The 18,807-nt window shown below is 39.0% G+C and overlaps 1 protein-coding gene across 15 annotated transcripts in view; it reads right to left on the bottom strand.

The window, feature by feature from the left end:
- Nucleotides 1-6,371: 6,371 nt before the first annotated feature.
- The window catches only part of NAV3 (neuron navigator 3), an 892,975-nt gene continuing 880,539 nt past the window's right edge, over nucleotides 6,372-18,807 (bottom strand). For 11 of the 15 annotated variants that reach the window (XM_060412470.1, XM_004006210.5, XM_042246551.1 and 8 more), the window contains 2 exons: nucleotides 14,730-14,933; nucleotides 6,372-9,003 (listed from right to left, as the gene is read on the bottom strand). In XM_060412470.1, coding sequence (XP_060268453.1) covers nucleotides 8,884-9,003; nucleotides 14,730-14,933 — 324 coding nt within the window. In that variant the 3' untranslated portion in view covers nucleotides 6,372-8,883. The remainder of the gene's footprint in view (nucleotides 9,004-14,729; nucleotides 14,934-18,807) is intronic. The other 4 variants (XM_060412471.1, XM_060412468.1, XM_060412469.1 and 1 more) reach the window with 1 other exon arrangement.

The following is an 18,807-nucleotide window of genomic DNA, read 5'->3' as shown; positions in this document are numbered from 1 at the left end:
GCCTCCATACCCTGGGTAAGGGCCGGCCTGGGGATGGAAGTTTACCAGGAGAGCCATTTGCCTGGGACCAGACAGCACGCCCTTAAAGAGACACTGATGTTAGGCACACCATCATTCTCCCACATTCAGAGGGTCTATAGGGAATTTGGTCCAGCTTTTTCACCTTGAATATCATCCTCTAAAACCAGCTTATACTCAGCTGCCTCCATTCAGAACAACAAGTCAGAACCAAACCAGACTCAACACAATTACCAATAAGCGCTCAGGCATTCTTAAGTAGGCTATGACTGGACTTCTAGACTTTCCACTATGTCTTGTGAATATGGTTATGATTTGTATCATAAATGATGTACAGAGTGACTCCATTTACTGTGGCTGCACTTCATTATCCGATGCCATCTATGGGGTATAAAATCTAGGTTAACACTGTATTTAATTTTTCCTAGAAAAAAAAATCACAAAATGAGATTAGGATATAGATTTTCTGACTTGGAATTCAATGGTTTTACATTATACTCCTCCTTTATAAGTGTCCCATTAAACAGGCTTAAATATGTTAGTTGAAAACTAAAGCCAATGAACTATAAAGATGTTCACCACAGTGCTTACTCTCTCTTCTGTTTTCTCTATTTGGTCAAGATCTTTCTTGTGGGAGAACTATCCCAAGGTGAGATTCATAGTGTTTTGATCTTTTCAGGCTCCACCTGTCTGCTAGGCTCTAGCATTAGATTTCCAACTGCTTGGTATATTTTATCTCTTCCTCTAAAAAAATCCATATATTTAAATTGCACTATATAATTAAACCGTCTTCAAAGGACTTGAAAAGCAGAAAGAAAAAAGAAGATTTGGTCGAAAGTACATAGTACATTACATCTAAAGGGGGAAAAGATTCCAAGCGTGAGGCAGAACTTTGTACTGGAGGACACAAACCCTCAGGTATCTGTCCTCCTCCTGCGGCCACTAAGTGGCACGCTCATTATTCATCTGTCTTCTCGGGGAGCTCCACCTGTGAAAGTGGCTCTTCTCAAATTAAATATTTTTATTTAACATAAGCTTACATTCAGCTGCTATCTCCATGTTCAGAAATATTTCTATTTAGTAAATATTTATTGAGCGTGCACTATATTCTAGGCCCTAAAATGGAACATAAGTGAGATCACTCTATGTGTGTGTGTGTGTGTGTGTGTGTGTGTGTGTGTGTGTGTGCTCAGTTATGTCTGACTCTTTGCAAGCACATGGACTGTAGCCTGCCAGGCTCCTCTGTCCATGGAATTTAATTTTCCAGGCAAGAATACTGCAGTGGGTTGCCATTTCCTCCTCCAGAGGTATATGTGTGTGTGTGTGTGTGTAATTTGATTTTATATATAAAAGCAAATAATTCAGAGTCTTGTCTGACCTTGTCTGAGGGATCTGAAAGGCTTGTCTAAGGCGTTTGAGAATATTTAAGGCCCTTGGGGTAAGAGAACCCACTCCAGTATTCTTGCCTGGAGAATTCCATGGACAGGGGAGCCTGGTGGGGCATGGTCCGTGGGATCGCAAAGAGTCGGACACAACGAGCACACAGCACTGGGGTAAGAGGAAGTAAATTACAGTAAAAGAAATGCTGTTCTAAACATGGTCTCAGACAAAGTATTATATCTTTATGAACTCCATAATCTTCTTTGAATAAATTAGAACGGTGATAAATGTTTAGTAGTGTTCAACATTTGCTTAGTTATGAGATTCACATTTGATTTGGGAAACCCTCCACTTACCCATCCACCTGACAGTTAAGATGCTGGGAATCTTTAAGTATTTTGTAATCTAACCTACATTTTTAATAAATGTCTCTCTACTAGAATAGTAAACTTTAAATTGGCCTACCAGAAGGTTTGTTTTTTTTTTTTTTTTTTTCAAGATTATACTAAAGTGTTGACACACGCCCATAGCTAAATTGTCTGGAAAGTTGTTGTTAATGTTTCAACAATTACTTCTTGATTCTACAACTAGGGTAATGTAGAGAACAGAATCAAAATGGAGGCAGTGAACATGGTAATAAAGGAAATCAAGGGATAAGCGAAATCCAGATTGAGCAAAGAATTGTCATTTGATATTTGAACCTTATTCCTAAAAACAAAATGCAGGAGAGATGAGGGAGGTGGGAGATCAAATTTCATAAAGATCAATCTTTCTATAGTAGTGTTAGCCAATAGGAATAGAAATATCAAGTGAGTCACAAATACGAGCAGCATAATTAATTGTAAAATTTGTAGTAGCCACATTAAAAAAAAAGAAAAACTATCAGGAGAATTTTAATACTACAGTTAATATAATCCAATATACTGAAAATATTTTCATCTCAACATGTATAAAAATTACAAAAATTACTACAAAAATTACTTCAAAAATTACTCAGTTGTACACCAACTTCAACTCTATCATGCTGTTATAGAATACTGGCAAACCTTAAAATTTCCAATCATAAATAAAAGGTTCATGAATGTCTTTACAATTTTATGGAAAGGAACTTGAGAACTTTTTATTTTCCTTTAATAAGATTCCACTTCAGAGTGTGCTATATTTAATTTCTGTAAATATGTTTACTAGCAGAACTCCTGGGTAACTAACAGATTATGTATACTTGATGTGGAGAAGAGAGACTTCAGGGATTATGTTTCCAGATCATCTCCTCTGAACTAAAGAGTGATATTAATTCAGTAATGCAGTATTGAGTGGACATGAGTTTGAGCAAGGTCTGGGAGTTGGTGATGGACAGGGAAGCGTGGCGTGCTGCAGTCCATGGGGTTATAAAGTCGGACACGACTGAACGACTGATCTGATCTGAATGCAATGTTTTAGTTATTAGTTTGTCCTCCCCCCAAAGCAAAACACACCTGAAACTTTTTAAACGTCTTGACTGATCAAAGACACAGATTTAGACATAGGTTTATTTCTTATAAAAGTGCTTTTTCTTTTAACATGAACGTCCAAAAGTCTGAAATAAAGGTACGTGAATTTCTCCAAATTTAAGACATAGCCCACTAGTATTGTTGGCTCTATCAGTGTCAGCTTTACCCTCTGGCTACTAGTCACTGGGCTTCTCATTGGTCATTCTCTTAGAGAACTTAGGTGCCCATGAAAATAAGAAGCAGAGACCCAACAGTTCTAACTGTAAGTTCCTTAAGTTTGCGGCCTGAGTCTCAGTGATGCCTAAGAAAGTTGCCTGACACATATTAGGCATGTAATAAATATTTGTTGAATAATATTAATAATAATAGCTAACATATAGCACTTAGGTGCGACAAACTTTTCCAAGTGCTTCATGATTTTAAAATATTCCATCTTCCTAAAATGCACATGAAAACATGCACAGATTCACTAATCATCAGAGACTCGTGTAACAAAAGTACAATGAGATATCATCTCACACCAGTCAGAATGGCTATCATCCAAAAGACTACACATAACTAGAAGATGCCCCATACCCCAACTAAAGATTCCATGTGCTACAACTAAGACTTGGCACAGCCAAAGAAATAAATAAGATATTTTACAAAGTCGACACACAACAAATGCTGGCGAAGGTGTGGAGAAACTCTCCTACAATGTTGGTGGGAATAGACATTGGTGCAACCACTATGAAGAACAGTGTAAGTGTGGTAGTCGCTCAGTCGTGCCCGACTCTTGGCAACCCCATGGACTGCAGCCCACCAGGCTCCTCTGTCCATGATATTTTCCAGGCAAGGATACTGGAGTGGGGTGCCATTTCCTTATCCAGGGATCGAACCCAGGTCTCCTGCACTGCAGGCAGATCCTTTACTGACTGAGCTACAAGGGAAGGAGAGTCCTTAAAAAACTATTAAATCAACATAGTGCTATCATATGATCCAGAAAAACACTACTAGGTACTTGGGCTTAGCATACATACACTACTATACATAAAACAGATAACCAACAAGGACCTACTTGGATTGCACAGGGAGCTCTGCTCAATATTCTGTAATAATCTATATGGGTAAAGAATCTGAAAAAAAGATGAATATATGTATATATATAACAGACTCACTTTGTACACATGAAACTAACACACCATTGAAAATAAATTATACTTAACAAATTGAAATTAAAATAAAAAATAGGAAATCATCAGGTCAGGAAGCAACAGTTAGAACTGGACATGGAACAACAGACTGGTTCCAAATAGGAAAAGGAGTACATCAGGGCTGTATATTGTCACCCTGCTTATTTAACTTATACGCAGAGTACATCATGAGAAACAATGGGCTGGAAGAAGCACAAGCTGGAATCAAGACTGCTGGGAGAAATATCAATAACCTCAGATATGCAGATGACACCATCCTTATGGCAGAAAATGAAGAGGAACTAAAAAGCCTCTTGATGAAACTGAAAGAGGAGAGTGAAAAAGTTGGCCTAAAGCTCAATATTCAGAAAACTAAGATCATGGCATCTGGTCCCATCACTTCCTGGGAAATAGATGGAAAAACAGTGGAAACAGTGACAGACTTTTTTGGCCGGGAGCTCCAAAGTGACTGCAGATGGTGACTGCAGCCATGAAATTAAAAGATGCTTACCCCTTGGAAGGAAACTTATGACCAACCTCGACAGCATATTAAAAAGCAGAGACATTACTTTGCCAACAACGGTCCATCTAGTCAAGGCTATGGTTTCTCCAATAGTCATGTATGGATGTGAGAGTTGGACTGTTAGGAAAGCTGAGCGCCGAAGAATTGATGCTTTTGAACTGTGGTGTTGGAGAAGACTCTTGAGAGTCTCTTGGACTGCAAGGAGATCCAACCAGTCCATCGTAAAGGAGACCAGTCCTGGGTGTTCATTGGAAGGACTGATTTTGAAGCTGAAGCTCCAATTCTTCGGCTACCTGATGCAAATAGCTGACTCACTGGAAAAGACCCTGATGCTGGGAAAGATTGGGGGCAGGAGGAGAAGGGGACGACAGAGGATGAGATGGTTGGATGGCATCACCAACTCAATGGACATGGGTTTGAGTGGACTCTGGGAGTTGGTGATAGACAGGGAAGCTTGGTGTGCTGCGGTTCATGGGGTCACAAAGAGTTGGACACAACTGAGCGACTGAACTGAAACTGAAATAAATAAATAAAATATTCCATCTTCAAAACAATTTTATGAGTAGAAACTAAAACTATCCCATTTTACAGATTGGTAAACTGGATAAAAGACATACTTTTCATAAGACTTTAATATTACCATGAATACATTTACAAATTCAATAATGAGAGTATTTGTTACACTACTGATGTTATAAACGTATTATAATGGCTGTGCTAATATAGTAGCTGGCATTTATTCAGTTTCCTGAGTGCCAGGCATCACTTGAAGTACTTTACAGATATAAATTCAATACTCCCAACAGCCCTATGAGATAGGTACTATTACCCCATGTTATAAATGAGAACATTAAGTTTTAGAAGATGCAGTCTTAAAAAAAAATACTGTTGACCTCTGAAAACACAGTAATTGTAAGAGGTGGATATTATTCCTATCATCCACTTGGTAGGTGAGGGAACTAGACATAGAGTGTGAGTAATTGGCCAAGGTTACACAGAGAGTGATACTGTTGGGACCCACACTCACACAGCCTGATACCAAAGGTGTGAGAATAATGTTCAAGTTTTATACCAATTCAGTGTTAACCTGGATAAGATGGATCGTGGAAATTTCCCAATCTCTGAAAGTGTGAATAAAGGCAACATTTATCCATTTTTATCTATCACTGTTGTTCAACTCATTTTAACTAATATATATATATATATATATTTTTTTTTTTCTCAACAAGTGTTCTAATTTTCCTGCTTTTAGAATTAAAACCCTACTCAGAGTACCCAAATAAGCATTCCAGTTACTGGTATGAAAGACCAAGGTGCTTTGAAAAAAAATTTCTCATATTAAAGAGGGTTCCTTTTCTTTTTATAATCTCTTAAAAATAAACAACCATCAGAAGAATTCTTCTATGTTAAAAGCATCTTTAGAGGTAAAAGGTCAAAAAAAAGTTAATGGAATAAAAACAAAGAAACGTTTAATAAGTTGATATAATTAAGTGAACATTAACATTTTATTTTATATTAATGCTTATTTTATAATCATTTAGGTAGACTAATAATGAGTTTTCTAAAAATATTCACTGAATAAATAACTTTCATTTAAAAAGATATACCTAGTGCCTTCAATATATTTACTCATTTAAAAGCTATGAGTTTCTTTCTATGAGGAATATAGAATAAAAAGATCACCTACATCCTACTCATGGCTTATTAATAGTGCAAGCAACATTTTAAAGTTTGATACTTTGGGTGCATAATTATTCAATTCTCTCCACATATAGACACCACACCTTGTTGTCAATAAATAATTCCACTTTAATGTCAAAGTAATAATTTAGACAGATACAGGGTGCACATTTGCAAAAAAATATATGCAAGCTGGTTTACAAGCTAGAGGAACAACCAACCAATAGAAAATACATCACCCAGTTAAGTCCACTGACACCAAGTAGTTGCTGTCGGGGCTTTACAAAGACTACAAAACTTTTCAGATGATTTATTTCACTGTTTCTATTTACATGGTATGTTACATCAAAAATGTACAAAATATAAAATGTATACAGACAAATGTTTCACAAACTAGTTTCAGCTGTAAACTAGGCGGACCTACTGGGATGTATTGCAGGAATTTCTGTTTAATGATCATGTTTGGACTGTGGTTCTCAAAATGGCAGGGAAAGATTAGCAATTTTCTTAGATCACATATTGTACAAGGGCCACTAGTCACTCATCCAGCTACGTACATCGACGTTTCACCACAGACGTGATCCACGTTTGAGGCTGCAAAGTCAGGGTGCCCTTTCTACGTGCGCAAATCCAGTTCCGACTTCCCTTAGGGCGATAGCACCGTGGAGGGCCTACAGATCGAGTGACACTCTGACCGCTGCACCGATGTCTCGTGTGGCTATTGTTCTACAGCAACTGACCCGTGGGTGGTCACAGAGGGTAGCACCAATTGAACGTCCTGAAGTAGCACATTTTCACATGCACGGAACAAGTCTACACCGTGGCCTAGCCCTTGGGGTGATGAATTTCAAACCTGTCCTCTGCGCGTGGTGGGAACTTCTCCAGTCACTCCCGTCAGCTCTCATGTCCTCTCTTGAAAGCCTGCCACGACAGATGCACTTTCAGACATTTTTACTTTTCCAACAATGCACTGGCTTCATGGAGAGTTTTGAAGCATGCTCACTCTAGCACTGATAGCTCCTGCGTGGCCACCACAACTGTAAATACAGGACAAACACACCAGGTAACAAGAGCACTGAGGGTCTGCATTCTGCATTTGTTTGCAACGTACAGGAAATCTCAGCAAGTGAAACATCTCTGAACACCCACAGGATAAAATACAATTTGTGTGTGTGTTTGTTTTGAGTTGTGCAAGTTTTTTTAAATGATTATTTACAATACCTACCCAGTAGACTGTGCAAATCTAACCTTCTTTTACAGTATAAATGCTTTCTCATCCACAGTGACTTCACTGCTTCAGTGTTCTCGGATGCTGAATTTCTCATGTACAATAATACCCATCAAAACAACATGCTCAAAACTCATAATAATTAAAAAAAAAAAAAAGAATAGGAGAGAAAAGCCGAATAGTTGTGCTCATGCTGCATCTAGTGCTTCCAGCTCTGCTGGATAAGAATTCACCCTCTCCCGCCTTCTGAAACTCTTTCCCCTAGAACTGGATGGAAGATAGCCACATGGCTTAGCTTTTAAATGACACTCAAAGAGGGTTTCTGGGTTACTTGAGTCTTTTGGAGGATAGGCAAAGCAACCTGTTCTCAAGGTAAAAATACTGATCTTTCTCCTATCCATTTCTTCAAAACGAACACAAAAATAGAGATGAGGCTACTGTGTTAACTGGTGTTATAAGTGAAGACAGTGGAAATTACCAATGGTTCAGGATTTAAACCAACTGTTAAACTGTTGTAGAAATCGGTTTAAGGCAGTGAGACAGCACCATAGGAAATGTTCCTTCTTTTCACTGACAAGGCTCAAACAAATAAAGCCCTAAAAAAGCCTGTTGTCAGTGTTGACTAATAATTGGTATAAAACTTTTTTTTTTTTTAAGGGAATGGGCAGGTGGTTTAAAAAGACCACAGTGGGAAAAACCACCTTATCAAACCTGTGACTCAGACACTAAAGCGCGGGTGAAGCACCCTGTGATCACGGCAGTTGAGAACGATACTGGCACTTCTCCGGCTGGCCACAGCAGTGTTTCCCTGGGGTCGCACAATTCCATTTGTGCTTGCAGAGGCCTGGCCTCTTCATTTTGGAATGGGGTGAGCGCACAACACAAACGCTACTGGGGCTCCGCGACCAGCACCATGTGGCACACAAGAGGCTGGACGGATCAGAAGAGTGGACCCTGCTTGGGGAGAACAAGCCCTCAGAGGAAACCAAGAGAAGGAACTGCGATAACAAAAATAAAGAGAAAAGAAAGAAAAGGTCTGCATTGTAAACGTTTAAAGAGAAAAAACAGAAAGTCCAGTTTGGCTATCCCATGCACAATCTTCAGTTGCCCTGTCGTTAGGGTCCTTTCCAGTTGAGTATTGGAGCCTTACATCACTCCACAGAGATTAAAAAAAAAAAAAAAAATGCCTAGAAAGAAAAGCAAGTTACGCTTCCGTGTCAACTGAGTATCTTGGTGGTTCAGACTTGGTTCTGCTGTCTCCTTAGAGACCACAACTCTGGGTCAGGGCCCTGACGGGATGCTTTCATACTGGCAGTGGTTTAATGAAAATACCTTACTTTTCAAACATTTTTTTTTTAAAGCATAGTCTTTTCCCCTAACTTTTTTCACCCTCTAGAGGGTAGATTCAAGAGACGAATCCAAAATGTCTTCATGATGGCTGGTGCTATCACTGTCGCAGCTTTGTGTGCCCGAGTAATTGGCTGCTTCTTGGAGTTTCATTAGCATATTCATCTGAAGAAAGAAAAAGAGACATCGATGGAGGCGATGATGCATGGAAAAAGCCAGGCCCAGAAAACACACGGCCCCGAGCCACACGGAGGACCCATCTCATCCCCTCCAAGGGAAACGGAAAACAATTTTAGACTTTGACCGGTTGCCCTGGCTCCTAGACTGTTTCTCCCACACATGACTACACCGGCAAACCATAAGGACAAAATAGGGCCTCTGGATAAGTCTTTTATTCGTGATTGTAAATGAATATAGCGCCAGCAGGGAGCGCCGACAGGAAACTGTATCACAGCCGGACATCTGGGCTCGTGGCTGCAGAGGACGCCAAGCTGCCCAGCTTTTTGGCTGCGAGAAGCAGAAAGCGCTGAATGGCAAGTGAAAGTCCTGAACGTTCCTACAAGCCGACGGGCACAAAGGCTTCCGCTCAGGGTCCCTGGAGAGGAGGCGGGGCTGGAGTAGAATGGAACCAGCTGCTCCATACAAGCCCCCCATCTGCTGCTTAAGCGTTGACCTCGAGGGGAGGCGACCGAATGAAGCCGACCATGAGCATTTGAAGAGGGCAAAGGGAAGAATCACCGTCAAGCTTCTGTGGCTGTTGAGCGCCTGGCTAAAATATGATGGATCTCTCACTGAAAAGAAAAACCACCTTCTGGAACAAGAGCAGCTGTCTCAAGTTTCCCAGCCTTCTAGGACAATGGCAACGTTTGTTCTCATAAAAGGGACATGGGCAGGAAAGCAGCTGGGGAGAAAGGCAGCTAGTGTTTCCGGGTATTAGAAAATAAAAGGAGGCCACTTTGCTTGGATTTTGAGAGATCTGCAGATTCAGTGGTAGAGATGGATAAAGAAATCTTGTTCAAAAGCAAATCGTGAATAAATGATTTGACAGTTTTAGAAAGCACAGAAAAATTGGCACATCTTCGGGAGGGTATGGATTTGTTTTCTTATCAAGAGTTTCTATAAATGGTAATAATCTTTGTATTGTTTAATGCATGCTAACTTTACTATTTATTATGTAATCAAAGATGTTCTTTTTTTCCCCCAATTTAAAATTTAGGGAAACTGCTCCAATAGAAAGGCTAAATCCAAAAGGATTCTTTAGTCATATGTTAAGCTCTGCTTGCTGAGACAGTCAGTGTAAAATGTGTGTTCAATTAAAAAATGTTTGTGAAATAAAATGACACACTGGTAATTACCAATTCCATCAAGAATGCCTTTCTGACAAAGAAGCTATAGTTATAGCATATTTAAAAGTCATTCTTTAGGACAATATTTTTCAACATAATTTTCTGTCTAATTCCCTGAATTTATTAAACAAGCTACATAAACATACAAAAGTAGTTGGTGATAACCTCTTAAACCCAGTGAGTCAAAAAGCTAAACTTCTCCATCAACATAGTTTTTCTCTCTCTCCCCCCTTCTCTGTCTCTCTTTTGAACACACACACACATTCCCACCTTCATGAACATTCATATTCCCCTCTTCCTTTCTTTTGTTACTCTAAGTAGCTGGCTGTATGTTCAAGCATCTGGGTGAAGGTAATTTGTAAAAAAAACCAAAAACCAAAAAAGAAAAAACACTGTGTTTTGAGCACCTTTCAAGAATAGAAATGCTTTCAAGGTTATGCCTTGATCTCAGTTACAAATATCTAAAATCACCTGAAAGCTGGCTGTTATAAAATTTTATGGTATAATAATAGTATTTTAAAGTCTTATGTTTTGAAAATAGTGCTATATAGTAAATATGTTCCATTAAAATAAGTTCCAAGTCTCAGATTCATGGTAAATACATACAAAGGATTTACCATGCCTTCTCAGAGGGTTGCTTTGTACATTAGAGTCAAAGGAGGTAGGTAAGGTTCACATCAGTCAGTAGTCTGACTGGGTATAATCAGGGTGGATCATTATTCTCTACACAAGTATTTCCTTGTGCTCTTTTCCCCTGCTTCTTTCCCAGACCCATAGTCATAAACACAATGCCTATCATTTATAACACCCTGGTCAGGTCCTTATCATCCCTGGTATTTACACATCTGCCCATCTTCCAGCCTCTATCCTCTTTCCTTTAACCTGCCCTCTATTCTATTACCAAGGTGATTATTATAAACTGCAAATCTAATAAGTCCCTTGCTCAAAAATCTTTGGTGGCTCCCCATTGTATGGTAAACATTTAACTTCCTTCAAGATAAACAAGGCTTCAGATGGCTTATCAATTGTAGCCTTCTGTAGCTTTAATTCTTTCTGTCCCTTTTATTCTAATTCCACAAATTTGTATACAGCTCCCTAAACTCATTATTTTTATTGTACTGTTTCATCACGTTTCACTTCCTGTTTTTTAAATTTTGGCTCGTCTCTATCCAACCTCATTATGAACTTTTACTCATCCTTCCAAACCTAGCTCAAGCATCTCCTCCTCTGAGGAGCTTTATCCTAACCACTTCCTCAACAGACTCAAAACTTTACCTAGAACATACCTCTATCGTTACTGCACTGTAATTTACATATGTAGATATCTTTCTCCATGGCTGGACTAGGAGCTTCTTAATGTCAGAAATGATATGGATTTTATGATCACCAGGATTTATCCCTGAGTACATACTTATTATTTACGAATATTTACTGAATGAATGAGTCTGTTGATGATAAATACACATTACATTTTTAAATACTGTGAGATGTGCCAAAAACTTACATCCTTGTTCAGAGTCAAAAATATATTACTGACACTGAGGCTTTCTCTGACTACTTCTGATTTATATTGGACTGCAAAAATGTTGTTACCTTATGTCAGTCATTATAAAAATATAGAGCAATAAATGCAGAGAGATACTTGCCAATCAGAATGTACCTGATTCACAGATATTTAGATGAGAAGGTTTTGTCATTTAATACGTCAAACATCATAACCCCTTGTTCTTTAAGATGTTGAGTGAAGCAGAAGGTTAGGAATCAGAGATTTTTTTTTTTTAACCCATTCTCATTCAGAATGTAGAGATTCTGATCCCTTTTCCAAAGCAGAAGATAAGAACATCTGGAGCCAGGAAAAGAGTGATTAGTGGGTTTAGCTCACCAGGACTGTGTGAACTGGGAAAATTTAGGACATCCCCTAAATGTCCCATACTCTATAGAGTAGCCCTGAAAACAAACTTAACATCTTACCTTTATCAGGAACTGAATGAGAAACTGCAAAGGGCAAACTGGAAATTATAAACAACTCAGATGAAATAACCCCTATTTGTACTGTAAGGCTTACTTTTTCTCTATTACGTATGGATGTGAGAGTTGGACTATAAAGAAAGCTGAGAGTCAAAGAATTGATGCTTTTGAACTGTGGTGTTGGAGAAGAATCTTGAGAGTCCCTTGGACTGCAAGGAGATCCAACCAGTCCATCCTCATGGAAATCAGCCCAGAATATTCCTTGGAAGGACTGATGCTAAAGCTGAAACTCCAATACTTTAGCCGCCTGATGCAAAGAACTGACTCATTTGAAAACCCCTGATGCTAGGAAAGATTGTAGGTGGGAGGAAAAGGGGGTGACAGAGGATGAGATGGTTAGATGGCATCACTGACTAACTGAACATGAGTTTGAGTGAATTCTGGGAGTTGGTGATGGACAGGGAGGCCTGGTGTGTTGCAGTCCTTGGGATTGCAAAGAGTAGGACACGACAGTGACTGAACTGAACTGATCAGGAGTTACTTAGTGTACAGTCACAGTTTTGTGGACTTCAAACCAATTTCACCATCACTGTTGTTTAGTTATTTAGCTATGTATGAGCTAAAGGGCCAGACACTTGTTAAGTGAAAGACGCTTAGTCATGTCTAACTCTTTGCAAGCCCAAGAGTTGCAAGCCCCAACTCTTTCCAAGCCCTAGTCCATGGAATTCTCCAGGCCAGAATACTGGAGTGGGTAGACTATCCGTTCTCAAGTGGATTTTCCTGATCCAGGAATTGAAGTGGGGTTTCCTGCATTGCAGGGGGATTCTTTACCAGCTGAGCTACAAAGGAAGCCCCAAGAAGTTTATAGTTTAGAGCAAATGTTCTAAATAAGAGATCCCTGGGGTCTAAGTAGATCAATGTATATTTCTTATGACTTTATGGAACTTTTTGAAATAGTATGGAAAATCTTCTGTGTGCATGCATTTTATCAGGAAAAAATAATGAATCTTTATCAGATGGTTCACATGTAAATTCCAAGATGTTCAAAATGGTCAACTGAAATGACGAGATGTACATGTGTTACGGTTATTAGTGTAAGGATATTCCACAAAGTATCAACTCATAATTTTATGTCTTTAGGTATGGTTACAGACTATGATTTAATCATTTCCTTAGATTCCCTGGTGGCTCAGATGGTAAAGCATTTATCTGCCTGCACTGCGCAAGACTGGGGTTCAATCCTCAGGTCAGGAACATCCCCTGAAGAAGGAAATGGCAACCAACTCCAGTACTCTTGCCTAGAACATTCCATGCAGGAGGAGCCTGGTAGGCTATAGTCCATGGGGTCGCAAAGAGTCAGACATGACTGAGCGACTTCACTTTTTCTGTTTAAGTAACACAAGGACCTTTATCTCAGCATGTCTTCTTACTGTATTGGTTATTCAGTGAATTCTTTAGCCAGAATAGTAATCTAAAAACCACATTACATTTGAGACAAATTTATGGAAAGTCATCTCTAAAAATTAAAAAATACATATGAAAATAAAGTTATAGTATTAGGAACAGATGTGCTTAGTATTTCCAGAGTATTCGTGCTTCAGGGTTTTATTGACTTATAGTATGACTTCCAAGAATGCAATCTGAGCAAGACAGGGAATAATGGCCCTTTATAAAGAACGCTGAGCACCAAAGAATTGATGCTTATAAACTGTGGTGTTGGAGAAGACTCTTGAGAGTCCCTTGGACTGCAAGGAGATCCAACCAGTCCATCCTAAAGGAGATCAGTCCTGGGTGTTCATTGGAAGGACTGATGCTGAAGCTGAAACTCCAATACTTTGGCCACCTGATGGGAAGAGCTGACTCATTTGAAAAGACCCTGATGCTGGGAAAGATTGAGGACAAGAGGAGAAGGGGATGGCAGAGGATAAGGTGGTTGCATGGCATCACTGACTCAATGGACAATGGGTCTGGGTGGAGTCCCGGAGTTGGTAATGGACAGGGAGACCTGGCATGCTGCGGTTCACGGGGTCACAAAAGGCTGGACACGACTGAGCGACTGAACTGAACTGAATTCCAAAGTCAGTTCATTCTTCTCTACTGTTGGCAATGGAGTACTAATCCTAAATTTACTTAGACAAAATTTTACATGTAAAATATAAAATTGATACATGTAAAATATTCTTTAGTTTTTCAAGTATAGATTATATTATTTTTTGTCATTTTAGAACAAAATTCAGCTTTTTCTTACATACCTAATGAATTTTGAGTCCTGCAATGTTTAAAGTTTATTTATTTATATAATTTTCTGCTTAATAAAAGAAAAATTATGGTCTCACAGCTCAGCCTGGTTTAAGTGTTTTTTATTATTTTGAAGTATACAAGTTTGGCCTTTTTAAAGAGTTTCACCCAATGAATGTAGGCCAAAGGTAAAGATTTGGAAACTGAGTACCAACATCAGGACAATCTCAAATATTACCCAGGAAAGCGAATTAATATCTCTGATGCAAATGACTAAATCCTAGTGACTGCACACTGTAGTCGAGATTAGACAGGAAGAATCAAACATCAGCTTCTTACCAGGGGATCCCCCTCTGTGTCAGTTTGCGGAATGTGCTTTGAGGTTGTAGCTTCCTTCGTGGATACACAGCCCTCATACCCAACATCTTCTGGTCGCAACTGAAGTAATGCTGGGCCATCCTGAGGCAGAGATGCTGAGCTCCATGGGTATGTATCAAGCACCCACTTGGAGGGATCTTCCCAAGGTGCTCGTTTCCCATACATCTAAAAAGAGATCACATATTTAGCACATATGAAATGAATTCCTTGTTTGTTTGTTTGTTTGTTTTGCCATGCAGCTTGCAGGATCTTAGTTCCCAAAACAGGGATTGAACCCAGGCCCTCAGCAGTGAAAGCCTGGAGTCCTAACCGCTGGACAACCAGGGAATTCCCTACATCTCTGCTCGGTACGGAGGTGACTACTAATTTGCACACTGAGTCCCTATGGGACTTTCAGGGGAATGAAGTGTCCATATGCTATTTCCCAGATTTTAAACTATCTGTATAGTTCACTTTAAACTTGAAGGCTAGACAAAATAAACGGTCAGCATTTGGGGGAGAGATGAGGGAGGTTTATTTTAAATACATGAAGAAATGACTACCCTCATTTATCTTTGTTAGTAATTTTACAAACTAAATGAAAGCTCAACATTGAGAAAGGAATGTTCCAGTAATAGAAAAATATAAAGATTCATGCTAGACACTAAATACCTTTATTTACTAAAGTGTGCTTTGGAAAGATGATGAATACAAGAGATTTCTTTTCTCTACTTCGTTCTGCTCAGATTTTCCTTGAACATAATCATTCTTTCCCTGACAATCATTTCCATCAGAGTAATGTCCTCTGTAATCGCATTGCTTCCTATTAAAACTTCTTTGAGATATTTGTTTGTGAGACCACTAGTACGGAGGAAAATTATGGGAAATGAAAACTTTGTCAGAACTCCTCTGGAGGAAGAAAGCTGATAAGAAAGAGATTATAAAGCCTGGTTAAAATACAGGTAGCGGAGTAGATGGCAGATGAACCCAAGTGATGTTAAAAAAAGTTTAAACTGGAAGCAAAGCCAAAACCAAACTAGAAACAGCACACTGAGGAGACAGAGGTTGGTGGGCTTAGGAAAAAAAAAGTACAAACCACAAAGGCATAGAAAGAAAGGTGAAAATTAAGAATAGAGGGCAGTAACATAGGTACACTAATTCTCTGAAGGACTTTCCTACCCTACTGAGGGCAATCCTGGTTACTAGGTGTATATTTGGCCCCAGACGGCACCAAATAGCAGTGTGAAGCATTTCATGTGGCTCGATGTGCCTCAGTGAGACAAAACCAAAATGGCAGATGCTGAGTCCATGAAAGGCCCACAGTCTGCTTGGAACTGTCTTTTGAGCTTCTCCTGGAGAAGTTGCATGGGGTTGTGGCAGGCTTGCCTTAAGGAAAAAAGCAAGTTCAGGTCTTGATATCTGCACCTCTAGGGGATAACAGTCAGAGAAAGCAATGGCACCCCACTCCAGTACTCTTGCCTGGAAAATCCCATGGACGGAGGAGCCTGGTAGGCTGCAGTCCAAGGGGTCGCTCAGAGTCAGACACGACTGAAGGGACTTAGCAGCAGCAGGGGATAACAGTAGGGGTAGTGATCAGCCTTTTTTTTTTTTTAATAGTTCTGTTATTTTGGAGCAGAAATTGTCTCTCAGTTAAAAATTTACTTAGATTGCTATACAACTTAAACTAACTGAAGAAAAGTATATACATCTTGGAACGGAAATGTTACAAAAAGAATACGAAAATCTAACAGCACCAACTGACGCTGTCCAGAATCATCATGGACAGCAGAACTGGGGTGACCAATAGAAAGGCACACAGGCTCAATTCTGTATTTCAGAGTGAAGGAAATGTTATAGAACAAGAAATGAAAGAAGAGACATTTAAATATTCAGAAGGAGGTGATCTGATTGCTGACATTTCAAGAAAGACAGAATCATCAGGATAAAAATCAGAATACAGTGCATCACAGTGTTTTCTCGAACTAGAACATCTGGCAAAGAGTGTTTGCCATACAGCTCCCCACCAGAGCGTCAGCCTTCACTCGAGGAGAAATTATTCCATTCCTCTCGACTCAGATTTTCATCTTTGCAACCGTGCTTTATTTTTCCACCTTTTGTTCCAGTTCATGGTTCTTTGTTGCCAGGATATCCAAGAAAGTAGTTCATGACATATGTGATTTCTCTCCTTCCTGTTCCTCCAGAAGTCACATATGGACCATCCCAAGAACATCATCTGCCAACAGGCTTCCAGTCCAGTATATCCTTCAGTAGCGATGATAACGCTCTTCTCACCAAAGGGTTTTCCTTTTTTTCTCAAAGTGCTGTATCTGCCTCCTGCCACCTCCATTCCCCCCAAGCCTCAGCTATTCCCTGTGTTGTGATTGATCCAACTTTCACTCTAACCTACTAACAAACATCTAGAACTATAGCAGAAAACTTAAGATATTTTTATTCCTCCTCAAAAAAAAATTTTCGGAGTATTTCTCAGCTTGGGGAACTGGTATTATTTTAGTGATTATGACTTTATTTAAAGGGAATTTTTATAGAATGATAATTCTTAGGATGGTGCTTTATAAATAATGATTTGAACATTAAAAATGCCACATACTTCTACAAAATGAGATTTAAGGATTTTTAGGTATTACTGTTTTTGAGTTTTTAAAATCCTTCTAATTCTTCTGATGTATTAGCAAATGAATAAGAAATAAGGAAAGTTTAATATATAAAGATTTTGATAAGAGTTTACTAATGCTGAAATAGTATCTAGAGGAACACATAATTAATTTAAGTATTAATTTAAAAATCATGACCCCATGAATATTTTAAATAAATTTTCATACAAATATATGATGTTTTTGGAACAAATAATTGAAACCAAGAGACCCAACTCACTTCTGAGATAGCATAATAGTTTTAGGGGGATCTTGACATGTGCTATGTTATACTTGAAAATAAAACCTTTTGGCACAGTCTTTAACTTTGTTGGAGATGTTTTCTCAGGCTGGTTTGGCTCATACCATTAAAAATATGAAACTGAGTTATTTAAATCTGAGGTAGAACCAGTTGATAGCATTCTCTAGGATCATTACCTCTGTACGTTCAGAACATCCTCATAATATTCATCACGTTCACCATCCTGTTAGTTCTAAATCACTGCCATGCCCTTCTACAAGGTGAGGAAAGCATAAGGAAGTGAAAGGAAGTGAAATAAAGGAAAATAGACAACCAATTTTTTTAGACAGTGATATAAAGACTTAACACAGAACTGCAGATGACAAAATGTGAAAAGCATGAAGTATATCTTAATTCTAGCAGCACTTGTGATAACCAGAAATAGAGATGCCTAAAACTGAGAAATAGAGAAAAGTAAAAACTGCCTAAACCTTGGCTGAGTTATTGTAAAGGTGACTGGATTTTTCTGACACAAGTTTGGTGACTATACAATGCGAATCTTAAAAAAATTCACACAAGGAAAAAAAAATCAAGACTTACAGAAAAGGGATGATATATTTTGTTGAAAAGGGGTTTTCTTATTAGGGATGTACTTTGATTTCTTAGTTAAGAGTAAATAGAAGGGGTGCTTGCAGGGCCTCGTGATGTAAGGTAGAGGAGGAAGGAGCAGAGACGCTGCTAAACCAACCTGTCACAGTTTAAAAAATTCAAATGCCTTAGATTTAGAGCATTTTTAAAAACAGAAAGGGATTTTGCAAGGGATGTTGAAGGGTTTCAAGCAATGAGACATCCTAAAGCAGGGAATCTATTAATGTAAGCACAAACTGCCTGCTACAGATTGTATAAGAAGAGAGTAAATGGGGGCTTCCTAGAGATCCAGTGCCCCCACTGCAGGGGCATGGGATCACCCCTAGTCAGGGAAGATCCCGTACGCTGTGCGACATAGTCAAGAAAAGAAGAACAGAACAGACGACAACGGCCCACACCAACACGCCTGCTTCATATGATGCAAAACTGTGCAATTAACTAGCTGTCTAATAAGAACCCTTTGTAAACACCGATGGCAATACATTTGGCCTTCAATGTGTTCTTGTTGGAATTCTTTCTC

Source organism: Ovis aries, chromosome 3 (assembly GCF_016772045.2).
Source record: "Ovis aries strain OAR_USU_Benz2616 breed Rambouillet chromosome 3, ARS-UI_Ramb_v3.0, whole genome shotgun sequence".
Lineage (NCBI taxonomy): Eukaryota > Metazoa > Chordata > Mammalia > Artiodactyla > Bovidae > Ovis > Ovis aries.
The sequence above is the reverse complement of the archived record's forward strand: the minus strand, read 5'-3'. Positions and strand labels throughout refer to the sequence as shown.